The 16,140-nt window shown below is 34.2% G+C and overlaps 2 protein-coding genes and 1 pseudogene across 4 annotated transcripts in view; all 3 read left to right on the top strand.

Moving 5' to 3' along the window:
- The window catches only part of LOC116027252 (tRNA(His) guanylyltransferase 1-like), an 8,732-nt gene extending 1,407 nt beyond the window's left edge, over positions 1-7,325 (top strand). The window contains exons 2-14 of one of the 3 annotated variants that reach the window (XM_031268767.1): positions 1,683-1,788; positions 2,097-2,228; positions 2,307-2,351; positions 2,519-2,688; positions 2,768-2,853; positions 3,603-3,713; positions 4,250-4,506; positions 5,145-5,276; positions 5,349-5,393; positions 5,826-5,995; positions 6,137-6,222; positions 6,642-6,746; positions 6,971-7,325. In XM_031268767.1, coding sequence (XP_031124627.1) covers positions 1,685-1,788; positions 2,097-2,228; positions 2,307-2,351; positions 2,519-2,688; positions 2,768-2,853; positions 3,603-3,713; positions 4,250-4,506; positions 5,145-5,276; positions 5,349-5,393; positions 5,826-5,995; positions 6,137-6,222; positions 6,642-6,746; positions 6,971-7,141 — 1,614 coding nt within the window. In that variant the 5' untranslated portion in view covers positions 1,683-1,684 and the 3' untranslated portion in view covers positions 7,142-7,325. Of the gene's footprint in view, positions 1-1,155; positions 1,789-2,096; positions 2,229-2,306; positions 2,352-2,518; positions 2,689-2,767; positions 2,854-3,602; positions 3,714-4,249; positions 4,507-5,144; positions 5,277-5,348; positions 5,394-5,825; positions 5,996-6,136; positions 6,223-6,641; positions 6,747-6,970 lie in introns of those variants that run through there. The other 2 variants (XM_031268768.1, XM_031268769.1) reach the window with 2 other exon arrangements.
- A 1,132-nt stretch (positions 7,326-8,457) lies between these two features.
- On the top strand, positions 8,458-9,853 carry LOC116027254 (non-specific lipid transfer protein GPI-anchored 2-like). Its single transcript, XM_031268771.1, has 2 exons — positions 8,458-8,987; positions 9,431-9,853. Exons 1-2 carry the CDS (start codon positions 8,660-8,662, stop codon positions 9,559-9,561), a joined length of 459 nt encoding a protein of 152 aa, XP_031124631.1. The 5' UTR covers positions 8,458-8,659; the 3' UTR covers positions 9,562-9,853.
- Positions 9,854-12,876: 3,023 nt separating this feature from the next.
- Positions 12,877-15,273, top strand: LOC116027756 (annotated as a pseudogene).
- Positions 15,274-16,140: the final 867 nt, after the last annotated feature.

The raw sequence follows: 16,140 nt of genomic DNA, 5'->3' as shown, positions 1-16,140 counted from the left end.
TGAAAGGCATTTTAATACTATGTATCATCCAACAACCACTCAACCCCAAACAGAGCTACAATTTTAGGTCAAAACCCTATCAAATGGTTTAATAAGGTATAACAGAACACAAAATCCAACAGAACAATGAACAGCAGAACACAATCTCTTTAGCTATTAGTAAGCAGTACAGTTCCTTTTGATTTTTCACATCTTCACCTTTTAAAATATCCTCATCCTTATGGCTTATTGGATTGTTCAATGCATCTCCGTGAATTTATGGTAGAATCCAATTACATGACAACAAACAATTTAACATTATAACTCCACAGTTCAAAAACTAAGAAACAAAAACAAAAGGAACCAATTAACATAGCAATAGTACGTTTATAACTCTACAGTTCAAATATATGGGAGTGCTGGAGCTGCTGCTCTCCTCTGTTGATGTTGGTCGTGAAGATGCGGTGGCGAAGTGGCGTGATAGCTGAAGGTGTGAAGTGGAGATGCGGAGTTGCCGTCTGATTTTTTGCAGAACGCGCAGAGGAGAATAGAGATCGGCGCTGGAGCATGAAGAGACCTGAAGGCTGAAGCTGCATTCTTCATTTTTTTTTTTGTTTCACTAGAGAACGACGACGTTCTTTAAACTGAATTGTATATATACTCATACTATTTTTATAATAAAAATAAATCAATTTCGAAATTAAATTTATAAGTATAAGTGGTAGGGGACTGACCAAACGGTTTGCTCCATTCACATGGGTGGAGACCGAATCCCAACATCGTCCCTTTAAGTATGAGGTTGGGATTCGGTCTCCACCCATGTGAATGGAGCAAACCGTTTGGTCAGTCCCCTACCACTTATAAATTTAATTTCGAAATTGATTTATTTTTATTATAAAAATAGTATGAGTATATATACAATTCAGTTTAAAGAACGACGTCGTTCTCTAGTGAAACAAAAAAAAAAAATGAAGAATGCAGCTTCAGCCTTCAGGTCTCTTCATGCTCCAGCGCCGATCTCTATTCTCCTCTGCGCGTTCTGCAAAAAATCAGACGGCAACTCCGCATCTCCACTTCACACCTTCAGCTATCACGCCACCGCATCTTCACGGCCAACATCAATAGAGGAGAGCAGCAGCTCCAGCACTCCCATATATTTGAACTGTAGAGTTATAAACGTACTATTGCTATGTTAATTGGTTCCTTTTGTTTTTGTTTCTTAGTTTTTGAACTGTGGAGTTATAATGTTAAATTGTTTGTTGTCATGTAATTGGATTCTACCATAAATTCACGGAGATGCATTGAGCAATCCAATAAGCCATAAGGATGAGGATATTTTAAAAGGTGAAGATGTGAAAAATCAAAAGGAATTGTACTGCTTACTAATAGCTAAAGAGATTGTGTTCTGCTGTTCATTGTTCTGTTGGATTTTGTGTTTTGTTATACCTTATTAAACCATTTGATAGGGTTTTGACCTAAAATTGTAGCTCTGTTTGGGGTTGAGTGGTTGTTGGATGATACATAGTATTAAAATGCCTTTCAGATTTGGAGGATCAATGTTCAAAACTTCTATAATCACTTATATTGATTTAAGTTGACTACTAGGATAAACATATTCCTTGAGAATATGACACCTCAATTCATACCTAATAGTCTAATACCACACTAAACTTGTGCACTTGGAGTAATTGAAAATCACGCAGGCATGGCGAACAGCAAGTATGAGTATGTGAAGTCATTTGAAGTTGAAGACGAAGTCATGGTACCCAACATCATAGTTGTGCGCGTAGATGGCCGTGATTTTGGAAGGTAATATACATGCATGGCAATGGTTGAAAGAATGTGTTTACCATTTTTTTCTCATTTAAAAAAATTCTCTCTCGTTGTTACATTTGAACATCAATGAATTAATTTTAAAATTGGCCTATTGGTTTAAAAAATTCAAACCTTCTTGTATTGTGTCAATTATAGCCAAATCTATTAAAATTTGTAATTTAGTACAACTTACCGTAAAAAAAAATTTATGATGCCCTCAGAACTCCTTTTAAATGAAACTCATTGTGATTGCCACATTTTGTGTTTGGGTTTTAATTATGATTATGCATTCATTTCATTAGGTTTTCAGAAGCTCATGAGTTTGACAAGCCGTATGATGCAAAGGCCTTGCACTTGATGAATGCTTGCAGTACTACAATCCTGGAGGAGTTTCCAGATATCGCATTTGCATATGGATTCAGTGATGAGTTTAGGTACAGTGTGTTATGTTTTACTTTTCTTCACTGTACATGTATTATAACTTAATATGTGTTATTGTTTTGCCTTTGCAGTTTTGTATTCAAGAAAGAAACCAAATTTTACCAGAGACGAGCCAGGTATTGCATTACCTGATAGTCTGAATGTTTTATATTTGCAGTGTCTTATTACATTAGAAGTGTAGAATGTAAAAAAAAAAAAAAAGTAATATGGTCTTGTATCCCTTTCTTTCAGATAACCTTGAAATATTTGTAAGTAATCATACATTAGTAATCATACTTTGCAGCAAAATATACTCCCTTATTGTGTCTTTTTTCACGTCTGTATTTGTCACCAAATGGAAGGACTTTTTTCCTCAACTGGAACTAAGGATTCCTCCTTCATTTAAATCATGCGTCATTCGTTGTGCATCAATGGAGGTTCTTCAAGCATATCTCACCTGGAGACAAAATGAGTGTAAGCTAGTGTATAATTCCAATTAAATGTTGCAAAATGGATACTACTGCCTTATTTTATAGAGTCTTATTCTTTGCAGGTCACATAAAAAATCTGTATGCTACTTGTTTTTGGGAGCTTGTAAAATGTGGAAAGCCTGAAATAGAGGCTAAATTGATTCTGAAGGTGGTAGCCATTTAGTCTGTTATACATAATATTTACTTCAATATTTTACAACCCCCCTTCCCAAAAAAAAAAGAGGACAGTGTGGAACCCAGTTCTATGATAAATAAGAAATTGACTTGCATTTCTTATGGTGACCTTGCATATTAAAGTAAAACAGCTTATAATAATTATCCCCTTGATCCATTTGGAGTAAAACAGCTTATAATAATTATCCCCTTGATCCATTTGGATTGAAAAATATTCAATTTGTTTAGAGGGAGGATTCAAATATGAATATGAGATTGATAAATATTTGTTCTTTCACTCCAGGAACATGGTGACAGGGAGGCATTTCCTCTATATTTAAATGATTTCCAGCATATATGACTCATGTAATTCAAATCACTTATAATTCATATGACTTAAATGCAGTGAGTTTGGAGTTTTTATATTAACTTTTTCTCATGTATTTATCTGTAATCAGATCATTCAACTTGGAGTTAATGTTTCTGCTCTTTTATTTTGGCTTACTTGTAGTTTTCTCAATTAAGTATTCCCACAGCCGTCATGTCTTCTTTCATCCACTTGATTGTTGTTCAAAGGCAATTTACAATTTGTTTACTTTACATGGGTTTATAGTTCACTTAAAGCTTAGTAGCTTACTATAATATATTTGGGTATATTCAGCATAGATGTAGTTGAAGAGAAAGTTGATATTGATTGAAATGCAATATTCAATTATTCTTTTTTTTTTTCTTCTTCTTTGGTAGGGAACTCAAAAACAGGAGAAAAATGAACTTCTTTTTCAACAGTTTGGTATTAACTACAAAAAAGATGTTCAGGAGATATTTCGTCAGGGATCATGTGCTCTTAGGAAAGAGGTATCAATCTCAAGTATATGCTACATTCTTCGGTTCTTCAAATGTTCTAATTGGTCCAATTTGAAACATATCAGTTTTAGTTGGGGTAGAAAACACTATAATGGGCTCCATTTCATGTTAGTTCCATGTTGCATAGTGCATACTATCAGAGACTTTAAGGTTACAGACCATATGATATTGCATTATGATCAATCTTACTTAGGAAGTGTGTAAGTACCACACTGAGGGAAAACCAGGTTTAAGTTAGCTTACATTTTTTTTTTTTGTCATACTGTTTCAACATTTGGCATTTGTGTAATCCCCACAACGTATGACAAACACACTTTAGGGGATCAAAGCTTCCACTTTTTAATACCAGGAACTGCTATTCACCACATTTTTAGACATTTCCTGTGTAATTCATGAAGTAACATCCCAACCCCCCACCATGTTGGAGTTAACATAAGGTATAGTTTGCAAATCAGCATATGATTTAGTGCTATTCTATATCTGTGCACCTCCAACTTGTATGTCATTCTATATCCATTATGATTCAGATTGAAGATATTGTGAAGTACCAGGAAGATGGCACTCCTGTTAGGAGGAGGAGGAAGAAAGTAATTATTGTGCATTCTGAAAATATAACAGCTAGAAGCTTCTGGAATGATCAGCAATCTCTTAGTAAAGATGTGGGTTCTTTTGGAGAATGCATTGAAAATATTAAACCTGAGTATATCAAGTCTTTCCAATTTGAAAGCAGACTGATGCCATCTACTTGGATTGTCATTCGAATTGATGGTTGCCACTTCCATAGGTAAAGTTCCTTGTACTTCACCTTTTAATGCTCATTGTTCCATTGGGTGCAATCTTATTGAATAAATAAGATAACTGCTCCCTCTAATGCATTTTAATCACTTTATGTGGTGAGCTAAAGTAATTTTTGATTGAAATTGTCAACTATACACTTCCAAAGTTATGAGATTTCAATTGCTGAAAAAAAGTAGTAATTTTCATGTGGTTTAATTTTTAACTACTCTGTTTTATTTTTTAAAAATACAAATTTTATAATTACTGAAACTTATTTCATAATTCGTCAAATTGACTAAATCAACAATGCAGTAGCTAATTATTTATTTAGTCCACAAAGTAGTATAAAACTTATCTGGCTTATCTGTATTTCCTTACGAAATACGGAGTATTTACTTTATTTTCTGCTTTGAAATGTGCTAGTATTTCTGTTGTTCTCCTTTATTTGTTGATAACTTACTTTTGAAGCACCAATATCTATATTCAAATTGTAATGTGGAATTAGTCATTGCTTAATAAGGAGTGTGGATAATAGTCTTAGCTTCACAAGCTTTAAAAATGATATTTAATGAATAGTGGTGCTTCATAATGTGATTTTTTGTGTAATAACTCTGAAATAATTCAATATACTTACACATTTGATAGGTTTTGTGATGCTCATGGTTTTGACAAACCAAATGATGTGCAAGCGTTGAACCTTATGAATTCTTGCGCAGTTTCTGTGGTGGAGGAGTTTAAAGATATTGTCTTCGCATATGGGGTGAGCGATGAATACAGGTAATAGTTATTTATTTGCTCGTGTGATACTTCTTTTTCTTTATATCAGATTCTGATTCACTTTTTTTTCAGCTTTGTTCTGAAGAAAGACTCTTTGCTCTATGAAAGGCATGCCAGGTAACTCTTTCATAATCCCACGTAGTCTTAAATTTTTTTTTCTCTTTGTTAATATTGTAATGAAAGATGAAATTGTATACTCCTTGGCTCTTTGCGTATTGTAGATATATGTTGAGAAGTAGCTTAATGAATTGTATAATTAACCATAATATGTATAGCATATGGAAAGGAATAATATGTTTCTTCCTATTATCTTCCCTTCTTTTTATTTTCTCTGTATCTATATTTTCCTCATGGAACACTTAGCTTATGCATGCTATGCAGAAAAGACCTTTGCCGATTTTTTCTTTGAGGTCATCATTTAACAAATAATGTTTTCTTATGTGAGGTTTAATACATTTAGCCAATTTCAGCAGTGCACTAGGACCTTTTTGATTGAGAAATGTCAAACAAATGTTGACTATTCACTAGCTACTGTGATCATGTGTGCAGTGAAATAGTCTCTGCCATTGTCTCTCTCTTCTCTTGCATATATATGATGAAGTGGAAGGAGTTTTTCCCCCAAAAAGACTTGAAGTATCCACCGTACTTTGATGGACGATCTGTTTGCTATCCTTCCTCTAAGATTCTCCGAGATTATTTGACTTGGAGACAAGTTGACTGTGAGTACCTTTTTAAGTATAAGTTTTATTTAAAAATTTCAAACAAATCTATGCACAACAATTCTAGTGAGGTAGTCTGAGAATATCAAGTATAATAAAGTTTATGTCTTTTTTTCTTGATCATTTGTTCGGAACATGCAGGCCACATTAATAATCAGTACAATACTTGTTTCTGGATGCTCGTCAAATCTGGCAAGAGCAAAACTGAGTCTCAAAACTGCCTTAAGGTGCGTTGCTTCTTTTCAAATATCTTTTGGGGATGTCCTTTTTTAAGTTGAAGTGGCAGTGGCCGATCTGTTATATACAATTGTTGGAACAAATTGATATCTTTTGCATATTTCTCCAGCAAATGTTTGTACTTTTTAATGTTTTTTTTTTTGAATACAAATATTATTTTTATTTGGTACTTTGAAAATAGTGAAAAGAAAATGATAAATATTCTAATAATCGGTCCTAGAATCCTTAAGGTGTATCATGTGATTCAAGAGAGCAAAACCTTATGGGAAAAAATAAGATTTATATATCCAAAAGTAAAACAAAAACCTCACATACTTTAGAGTCCAACAATGTGAAAAACTGAAAGTAGACCATGACTACCCACCAAACAAGCATCATATACTCCGTGCTGAATATCTTTGTTTTGTAGGGCACTCAAACGCGAGAAAAAAATGAAATGCTTTCCCAATTTGGGATTGATTACCACAATTTACCAGCCATTTTTCGTCAGGGGTCCTCTGTTTTCTGGGACAAGGTAGTTCCTCTGCTTTCCAATTTGGCGTTGCTTACCACAATTAACCACCCTTTGATCCTTAAAACTTTATGTGTTATGCGATCTTTGCTTCATTTTGTTTTATGATGTTTATCAATACTAGCATGAAAATTTATTTCATTTGGAATGAACATTTTCTTTATATGCTCATATATTTCGACATTGGGGGTACTTAAATATACTTCGGCTTATGCTGACTTGTCCAGGAGGAAACAAAATCAGACTACAGTACCGAAGGTGCAATAGAGAAATGTCGCAAGAAAGTCGTGGTTGAGCATTGCAATATAATCGATACAAGCTTTTGGAAAGCACACCCAACAATACTTGAAGAGGATACCCACTGTGTTCAAGCACTACGTACCTCAACTTGTAGCTAATGCAGCTTTTGATACTTGTAGTGAAGTAGATCAATATTTTATTATGGATCTTGATTCCTGTACCTATCCAAAAGCATTTTTTTTGTTTTCTTTTCTGTGCATTTTCTTTAAAATGAAGTAAAGGTGGTGAATTTAGAATCTAAATCTCATTGATTATTAAATAACATTTGGCTTTGTTTGGCAATCTTCACAAAATTGTTAATATCTTTAGCTTTGGCTTTGCTATAGTTATGAATTCTGGTGGAGCATATGGTACTTGGATCAGGCCTGACCATTCAAGGGGAAATCATTATGTTATCATGTTATGGACTAGGTTTCATTTTATAAGATATATCATTGATAGTTGATACATAATCATTTTTAGTGTACTAGTACATTAAAAATGGACATGTACTGATGTACAAAAGTATAATGAATATATTAAAAATGAACTTTGTTGGGTTTATATTGTAAAATGGATTCAAAATTCACGATATAATTTGTCTTCAAAGAGTTCAAATAGTTTGGTCAAGCCCACAAGATTGACAGAATCCAAATCGCAATAGATGCTAGGCTATGAGAATTGGTAGCCAACTCTAGTAATGTCTCAATTGGTGGTCAAGTGGTAAAACATAATTTTTGTATCTAAAAATCATAACTACTTTTTGTTGCATCAAATTTATAAGGAATTTTTTTAATGCCTCATTTTTCAGAAAATATTTTACTGGTTTTCAAGCACAACCTTAATTCCTTAGAAAACAAAACTAATTATGAGATCTATCCATGGATTGATGATATATGCATGCAAAATGACTTTGTTACCAACTTACAATGCAGTATTTGTTCGTGAGGTTCGTGAGTACTTCGCCTCCACTAAAGCGAGAACCCACAACCTCTCATATGGGAGAGCAACTTGATGTCACCAGACCACAAAGTCCTTGGCAGATAAACTCATTTGATCATTAGTCCATATCTAAAATATGGCTATTAAAGCCTTAAAACAAACATTGTACAAGTTTATTCCATACACACCTTTAGATATTGGCTCGAGATTCTGGTCATAAAAAAAAAATAACAATCTTAAGCTCATTGTTTGTTTTACCAATCAAACCAGCCATTATTATCATTAAAACCCATTAATAATTCTTCTGACTTGTTTTCAAAAAAATAATTCTTCTGACTTTTAGCAAAATTCATTAACAGGGTTAGGGTCATAGGGTGGGTATAGTAGTTATCATCACAGTACACCAAACACTTGTCACAATACCAAGTATGGGTAGTTATCATCATCATCCAACAATAATCCTATTAATTAAACCGGTTTAGTTATGGAACCAGCATCTAATTAGCAAAAACAAATCATCGTCGTTAGAGTTGGCCAACCAAAACCTACCCATCTGTATTATGAAGATGATTCTTCGCATTTAAATTGCAGACATCATTGCTCTACTCCCTCACTCAAACTCCAATTTCCCAACCATCTGACCTCAATTCTTCATTACATTCGATCCTTAATTGTTGTCGTCAAGGTTTCTTGCAATGGCTTCCAAGGTGGGTTTAGTCGTGGCTGTTGTCGCCATGATGATGCTGTGGAACGGAGCGACGGCTCAGTCTAACGGCTGCACGAGCGCGCTGGATGGTTTGACGCCGTGCTTGACTTACGTCACCGGGAATTCGTCGGCGCCGCCGGCGCCGTCGTCGTCGTGCTGCAGGCAGCTTTCCGGCGTGGTTCAGTCCAATCCGCAGTGCCTTTGCCTGTTGCTCAACGGCGGAGGTTCGAATCTCGGCGTGAATATTAACCAAAGTCTCGCCCTCGCCTTGCCCGCCGCCTGCCAGGTTCAAACTCCTCCGGTCAGCCAATGCAATGGTAAGATATTTCCACTACACCTTTATTTATATATATATATATAGATTTCTATTCAAATGTGGTCGCGCCTTCCCGTGCCGTCGTGCGGTTTACACCACTCAGTGTTAAGAAATGCACTATTAAATTTGTGTGGTGCATTTTTTAACATTGAACGGTGTAACTTGCACGGCAGCACGGAAAGGCCCAGCCACACCTGAACATGACCCTATATATATATATATATATATATACCAATAAATTTCTTCTTATGAACCCTAGATCAAGAAAATGTAAATTAGGTTAAATTTTCATAACTGATCAGCTAAAACGAAGAACTATAATAAGTTACTTGTAAATTTGTAACCAACTTGGATAGGTTGACTGGGTTATGTTTTATATATTATATATATTACATGATAAACACTCTCTTACGGTTGTTAATGGTGTTTAAAATTGAATTGAAGCTGCTGTGCCGGCGAGTTCTCCGGTTGGTTCCCTAGCACCGCCGCCGTCGGAGGCGAAGGAAACGCCGCCTCAAGTTCCCAACACGCCGGCAGGGTCTAAAACGGTTCCCTCGACAACAGCCGGCGGCTGATGGCACGACGGCGAAAACTTCTTTCCGTTTTCTGGGTTTCCTCGTATTCGCTGCAACATTATCTATGGCTGGTTTGGGAATCTAATTTCCGACGGCATCATAGGGGCATACAATGCATCATTTCTACTCGATCGAGAGGGAGCAGCTTTTGACTTGTACCATTATATTCTTTGGTAGTTTGTGTTTTTGAGTAACTGGTCTGGTGTGATTATATTGATTGTACTGTAATGCTTGGTATTTGCTTCACTATGAGAGTTTGCATTATATTATATTGCTCCATTTTCTCACTTAATTGGTTGGGAGATCTTGTTACTGGTTATTAGTTATTAGTTATTGCGGTACCGGCAACCTTAGTCGAGTTTATCCAATAGTAGAGTGGGTTAGGACTAAAAAATTTAAAGGAAAATATATTATTTCTACTTTTAAATCTACCCTAATTTTTACTCTTTTTTTTTCCCTTTAAAATGTTAATAATATCGTTGACATACCACATGATAAAAATAATCCATCGTCATTTGCCACACCAGAGAGTAAAAATAGGACTCTATGGCTATGTTTGGCAAACCTAGCTGAAAAGGTAGCTGAAAACTGAAAAGCAATAAACTCGAAGCTGAAATCTGAGAGCTGTTATGCTTAGAAGTGTTTGGTAAAATTAGCTTTTTGATAAGCTGATAAATGTAAAAAGACTAAAAAAGACATTTTCATACAATTTAAATAATTTTAAATTTAAATAGGTTTGTTTATATATTAAAATATAAATAATGAAATCAATATATTTAAATAAAATATAAAGTAAGAACATATATTTGAAAATATAAAAAGTAAAAAAAAATGTTTATAATTCATAAGGTTAGTTCATACAAAAATTAAGAGTTTATTACCAAAATGGTCCCTCGACTATTGCGAAATTACCAATTTGGTCCTCAACAATTTTTCTTGACCAATTAAGTCCCTCGACTTTCAAAATTTTAACCAATTTGGTCCTCCGTTTATTTTTCTGTTAAACATCCGTTAAATCAGGACCAAATTGGTAATTTTGCTATAGTCAAGGGACCAAATTGGTAATTAATTTTTGGAATAAAATACAAATAAGTCATCGTACTATTTGGAAACAAGCAATTAGGCCATCCAACTCAAATAACCTCAAATAAACCATTGAACTCAAAAAAATAAAGTAATTGAGCGACTAAAACCTAAAAAGAAAGAGCAATTAACCCATTTTAAAAATTTATGGCGACAAATTTTGGCACCGACAATCATTTCCAGTGGTCGCCGTCGGTCGCCATTTCTGACGAGGGCGACCAAAGGCGAGGTCGCCTTCCCCAGGAGAAGGCGACCAGAAACCGCCGGTTGCCTGAAATAGTCATCGGTGTCGGAATTTGTCACAAAAAATTTTAAAAATGGGTTAATTGCTTCTTTTTTTTTTTTTTTGGGTTGCAGTGGCTCAATTGCTTTATTTTCCTGAGTTCAATGCCTTATTTGAGTTGGATGACCTAATTACTTGTTCCCAAATAGTACGATGACTTTATTGTAGTTTATCCCTAATTTTTCACTTAAATGGTCCCCTGACTATAGCAAAATTACCAATTTGGTCCTGATTTAACGGATATTAACGGAAAAATAAACGGAGGACTAAATTGGTTAACTTTTTCAAAGTCGAGGGACTTAATTGGTCAAGAAAAATTGTTGAGGACCAAATTGGTAATTTCGCAATAGTCGAGGGACCATTTTGGTAATAAACTCAAAAATTAATGTTTAAACACAAATGTCAAACTGAAATTACTACCAAACATAATGAAAAGAAAATGTCAAAATGGTTTTAATTGAGAGGGGTAAAGAATGTCATTTATTTAAAATAATAAGGATAAAGATGGAAAAAGGTTAAAAAGCTACTAGCTTATTTCTGAAAAGCTACCCAAGTAGCGTTTCAAAATAAGCTCTTATTTTAAGCTACTAACTTATTTTGAGAACATTATCAAACAGAGCTTATAGCTTATTAGTAGCTTAAAATAAGCTATAAGCTCCTAAATAAACTCTGCCAAACAGAGCCTATATAACAAAGTTCCTAAATAAATTTAACCGGTGGTAGGATGAACCAGCTCACATAAATATTCATAATTTTTTTTTCAAAAGTCAAATTCTAATTTAATTTACAATTAAAATACAAAATACTACAAAACGAGAGAGAGACAGGCAACAATTTGGATAGCAGTCCTGGTCCAATCTGTAGGGTGCCTAACCGTGTGGGAAATTTCATTCCCAGTGAGCAACATCAATAGTTAGTATTTTTGTTGTTTTTTTTTTTAATAGATATGATTATGAAAGAGAAAATAAAAGGGGTAGAAAAAAAGAAAAAAATTATATAACAAGCTGCTTTTTCACACGTTCAGTTGGTCGTGCAATTTTAGGCACAGCTCAGTGTGTTTCACACGTATTTTGCTAGTGCACGCGTTATTTGAGTGCGGCTCAATGTGTTTCACAAGTATTTCTCTTCCTGTTTGTGGACCCCTAAAAAAACTTAAATATTAGATATTCCTAATTTTCTCTCTTACATTCTCTTTCTTCCACATCATGTTGCACTCCGTAAAAAATCAAGAAACAACCATAGATGGGGTTGCTATAAGCAACACAAGCGGTAGAAAGATAGCATTTCATATTCGAGATGGTACTAGTCTGTGAATAGCTGGAGTTTACCAACTACCAAGCTATGGGTTAGGTGCTAGGTTGTCTTTAAAATTCTCGTTAATCTCACTTCTATGCAATAAATCATGTACAACATGTAATGAGTTCAATTGAAAAAGTATTGACAAAAACTGTGAATTATGACTTATGGTCCACCACTCAATCACCTCTTTTTCGGGTAACGTGTTTGTGCTTTTATTATATAGTTAATCAATCATGATATGTCATGTTATGCAACATTTGTCATTTTGCTGCTCATATAGTGTTCGAGAACATCCAATTCCGTTTTTGAATTGGAAACAACTTCATACAAACATACAAATTTGAAGAAAAAAAGTACTAATTATTTCATAATTCGATTACTACAGAGTTGATAGATAACATGTCAATTTTTGTTAATGTGTCAATTTCCTTTTTTATCATATTACTAACAGAAATTAGAAAGAAAGATTAACTTGTTGGATATGTAATATGTCTGGTTAATTGCATTTTGCTGTCATTCCCAAATTTGAAGCACTAGATAAGGTAAGAACTAAGAAGCCAAGAAGGAGAGGAAGAAAAAGTGAAAAAGAAAAAATAAAAATGAATATTTGTCAACGAAATGAACACGTTGTGCGCGTGGCATCCGGGTTGTCCAAACAACCAGAACCCAGAGCACCAACAGATACTCGTGCCTAATTCTATTTCTACATTTCCCATGTCCTAGGGTAAACGCACACCAAGCCTTAAGCTATTTTTCAATAACTCTGTAATTCCAGACGAAATTCTGCGAGCACCCCCCCTTTCCACCCTTCTTTAACACTCTTTCAATTCTTGAAGGGCACAGCTAATTCGGGTTGCGCTTGCTTCGCAGGCAAGTGTTCATCTTTCTTGTTCTTTTTCTTTTTGTTTGTCTACAAATTTGGTTCAAATCTGCTGAAATTGGACTTCCTTTTGGGGTTCCGGTAAAACCCATTTCTTTTTTGCGTTGTTTCGTAATGTTGTTTGTGGTATAAGATTGTGAATTTCGCAGATTTCCTCTCTTTTTTTTTTCGTTTGGAATCTTGTTTTAGGGCTTTAATTTGTATAATTTGGTCTGATTTATCTTGCCCTTCGGGTTTGCATGGATTGATTCATGAATTTAAGATGTGGGTGTATGTTCTTTTGCTAATAAATTTTGAATTTATCGGAAAGATTAAATTCTTGTGTTGCGCAGTTGATTTTTATTAATTCTTTGGCTGTGGGTTATAGTGCTTGTTGATTCATTCTGATCTTTAGTGCCTTGATCATAATTTGCTGAAATGAGAATGTATTAACTATGCGATTACCCTTTAACTACTAGTAAGCCAAGAAGCTGATTTGATTCTTGAACTTTGGAGAAATGAACTCATATTATTTACTTGTTAAAATAGAAGTCTATGTCTTCTCGATCGTAACTGTCCAATGTGATGTCTGATTGTCAACACTCAAGATTGAGGTTTTGGTGCGAAACTGCCAATGTGCATTTCGCCATCACAAATGTTTTTGCTGTTTTGGTCTTATGACATGGTGATTAGTTTTCATCGAACTATTCAGTTGCCCTCCTTTGCTGGCTGCTTGTTTCTCCCATCTCCAATTTGCAACATTTTTAGGTTCTATTTTTCTCTATATCTTTTACAATTGGAACAAAATTTGAGTTTCAAGGGTGGGAAGGGCTTAGTATAAAGCCCGGTTTAGAGGTAACTTCTGAATTTGCTTGGTAACCAACTAGGTAGATGCATCCCAAACACAACATCTATTCAGATGCTTTGGCGGTGATTCAGTAGTCTATTGTATCGCCACCCCTCTGGAACCCTGTGCGCCCCTTTATCCTATTTGGAAATGCTCTTCCCCCCTACTGAGTGTTCTAGGAGGAGGAAAGATAGGTATTTTGTCTGCACTTCAAGTGGGATCTCATGAATGAATGTTTATGGGAAGATTAATTTTTCAGAATCTCATGAATGTGTTGGGCCTGAGACAGAGTCTCTAAAGCAAGTAGTTTTGCTGTTATAGAAGGTTAATCAGAGCAATTCCGTCTACAATATTAGAAAATTTGGCAAATATAGTAGTTTAATCTTGCTAGGATATTCCAGATCAACGGATCAAGGCTTCTATGTAGTACCGCATAGGATCATATATCTTACCTCATTTGCCTGATATGATATTGAGTCTAGTCTTACAACATTGGCTGTGCATTAGAGATGTGTACTTATTATCTGTGTGAAACAGTTGCTATATATTCCAACTGAGAAATATTTTGACAACTGAATTAAATTGAGGTTTTTTTGTTGCTTTTTATGGGGTAATTAAACTATTAAAGCAGTTATGAATCTGGTTCTATGTGGATTTATCGACTTTCTAAAATTTGATGATGCTTTTGTTGAATTAGTATATAAATAAGAGTTGATCAATTTTCTTGAAGTTAGTGTTTGCTTATCCTTTTATCTAATCATGCAGGTTACAAATTTCAAAACCATTTCTGCCGAGAGCTACAAATTGCCATCATTCTTTGCCGAGTAGAGATTGATGCAAGTGTAAACGTTATGTCTGTACTCATTGAAGGTCTCCCTGATGCGGTTGCCCTAAGGTGCCTTGCATGGGTTCCCTTCTACTTTCATCCCAAGTTAGAACTCGTTTCTCATTCTTGGAGAGCAGCTGTTCGAAGTAGTGAACTATACAAAGCTCGTCAAGAGGTCAATTCATCTGAAGAATTTTTGTGTGTGCGCTTTTGAGCCTGATAATCAATGGCAGCTTTATGATCCTGGTTGTGACCTTTGGATTAAACTTCCCGTCCTCCCTTCAAATATAAGACAACTCGCCCATTTTGGCGTTGTCTCCACTGCTGGAAAGCTTTTTGTTCTCGGTGGTGGCAGTGATGCTGTGGATCCCTTGACTGGTGACCAAGACGGAAGCTTTGCAACTGATGAGGTTTTCCCAATATTGCATTGAAAGATTAAAAAATTATTTCAATTAAAGTAGTGTGTGTGTTCGAATCAAATTATTATTTTAATTTTAACAATTTTTTAATTAAAATTCAAAAAGTAAAACAAATGAAATTAAAAATATCTATAATACAAAAATAATAAATTAAATATAAGATTTCAATTTTATCTTATTAGAATAAATTAAATTTGACATATCTATTTTGATTTAGTTTTTTATTTTATTTTAATAGAATATATAGGCAAAATGGTCAAATAGGCCCATGTACTATTATTGATTGTTCATCTAGCACCATGAACTAAAATATGGTCCATCTAGGTCATTATACTCTTAATAATTTTTCATCTAGCATTTTTAGCCTATTTCTAACAAGTTACTCATCTAATTTGATGACATGGAAAAATAAAATTAGAAAAAATGATGACATGTTATTTATGTGGATGTTTTGGATGATTTTACCCTATTTCATTAATGAAGAAAATGATTTCTTGCAAAGAAATATGGTACAAATCAAAATTGTTATATAATGTTTTAACTACAGTGTACTGCACTACTGTGCATGTATAGTGGGGTATTCAAAATTGTTCGGCAATGAAATTCCATCAAAATCGATATATGAAAATTAAATATAATAACTTAAGATATTGTATTGGGTAAATTTTATTATTTTTTAAAAAATAATTTAATTTCATATATTGATTTTAATGGAATCTCATTGTTGAACGGCATTGAATAGCCCGCTATACATACACAGTACACTGTAGTTGAAACTTTATATAGCAACTTTGATCTCTGCCCTATTTCATTGCAGGAAATCATCCAAAAATACAATATCTTAAGTTATTCAATTATCCAAAAATCCAAAAATATTAATTTATTTTTAAAATAAAATAAAATTTACCCAATACAATATCTTAAGTTATTATAAAAATAATTTAATTTTCATATATCGATTTC

Source organism: Ipomoea triloba, chromosome 8 (assembly GCF_003576645.1).
Source record: "Ipomoea triloba cultivar NCNSP0323 chromosome 8, ASM357664v1".
NCBI lineage: Eukaryota > Viridiplantae > Streptophyta > Magnoliopsida > Solanales > Convolvulaceae > Ipomoea > Ipomoea triloba.
The sequence above is the reverse complement of the archived record's forward strand: the minus strand, read 5'-3'. Positions and strand labels throughout refer to the sequence as shown.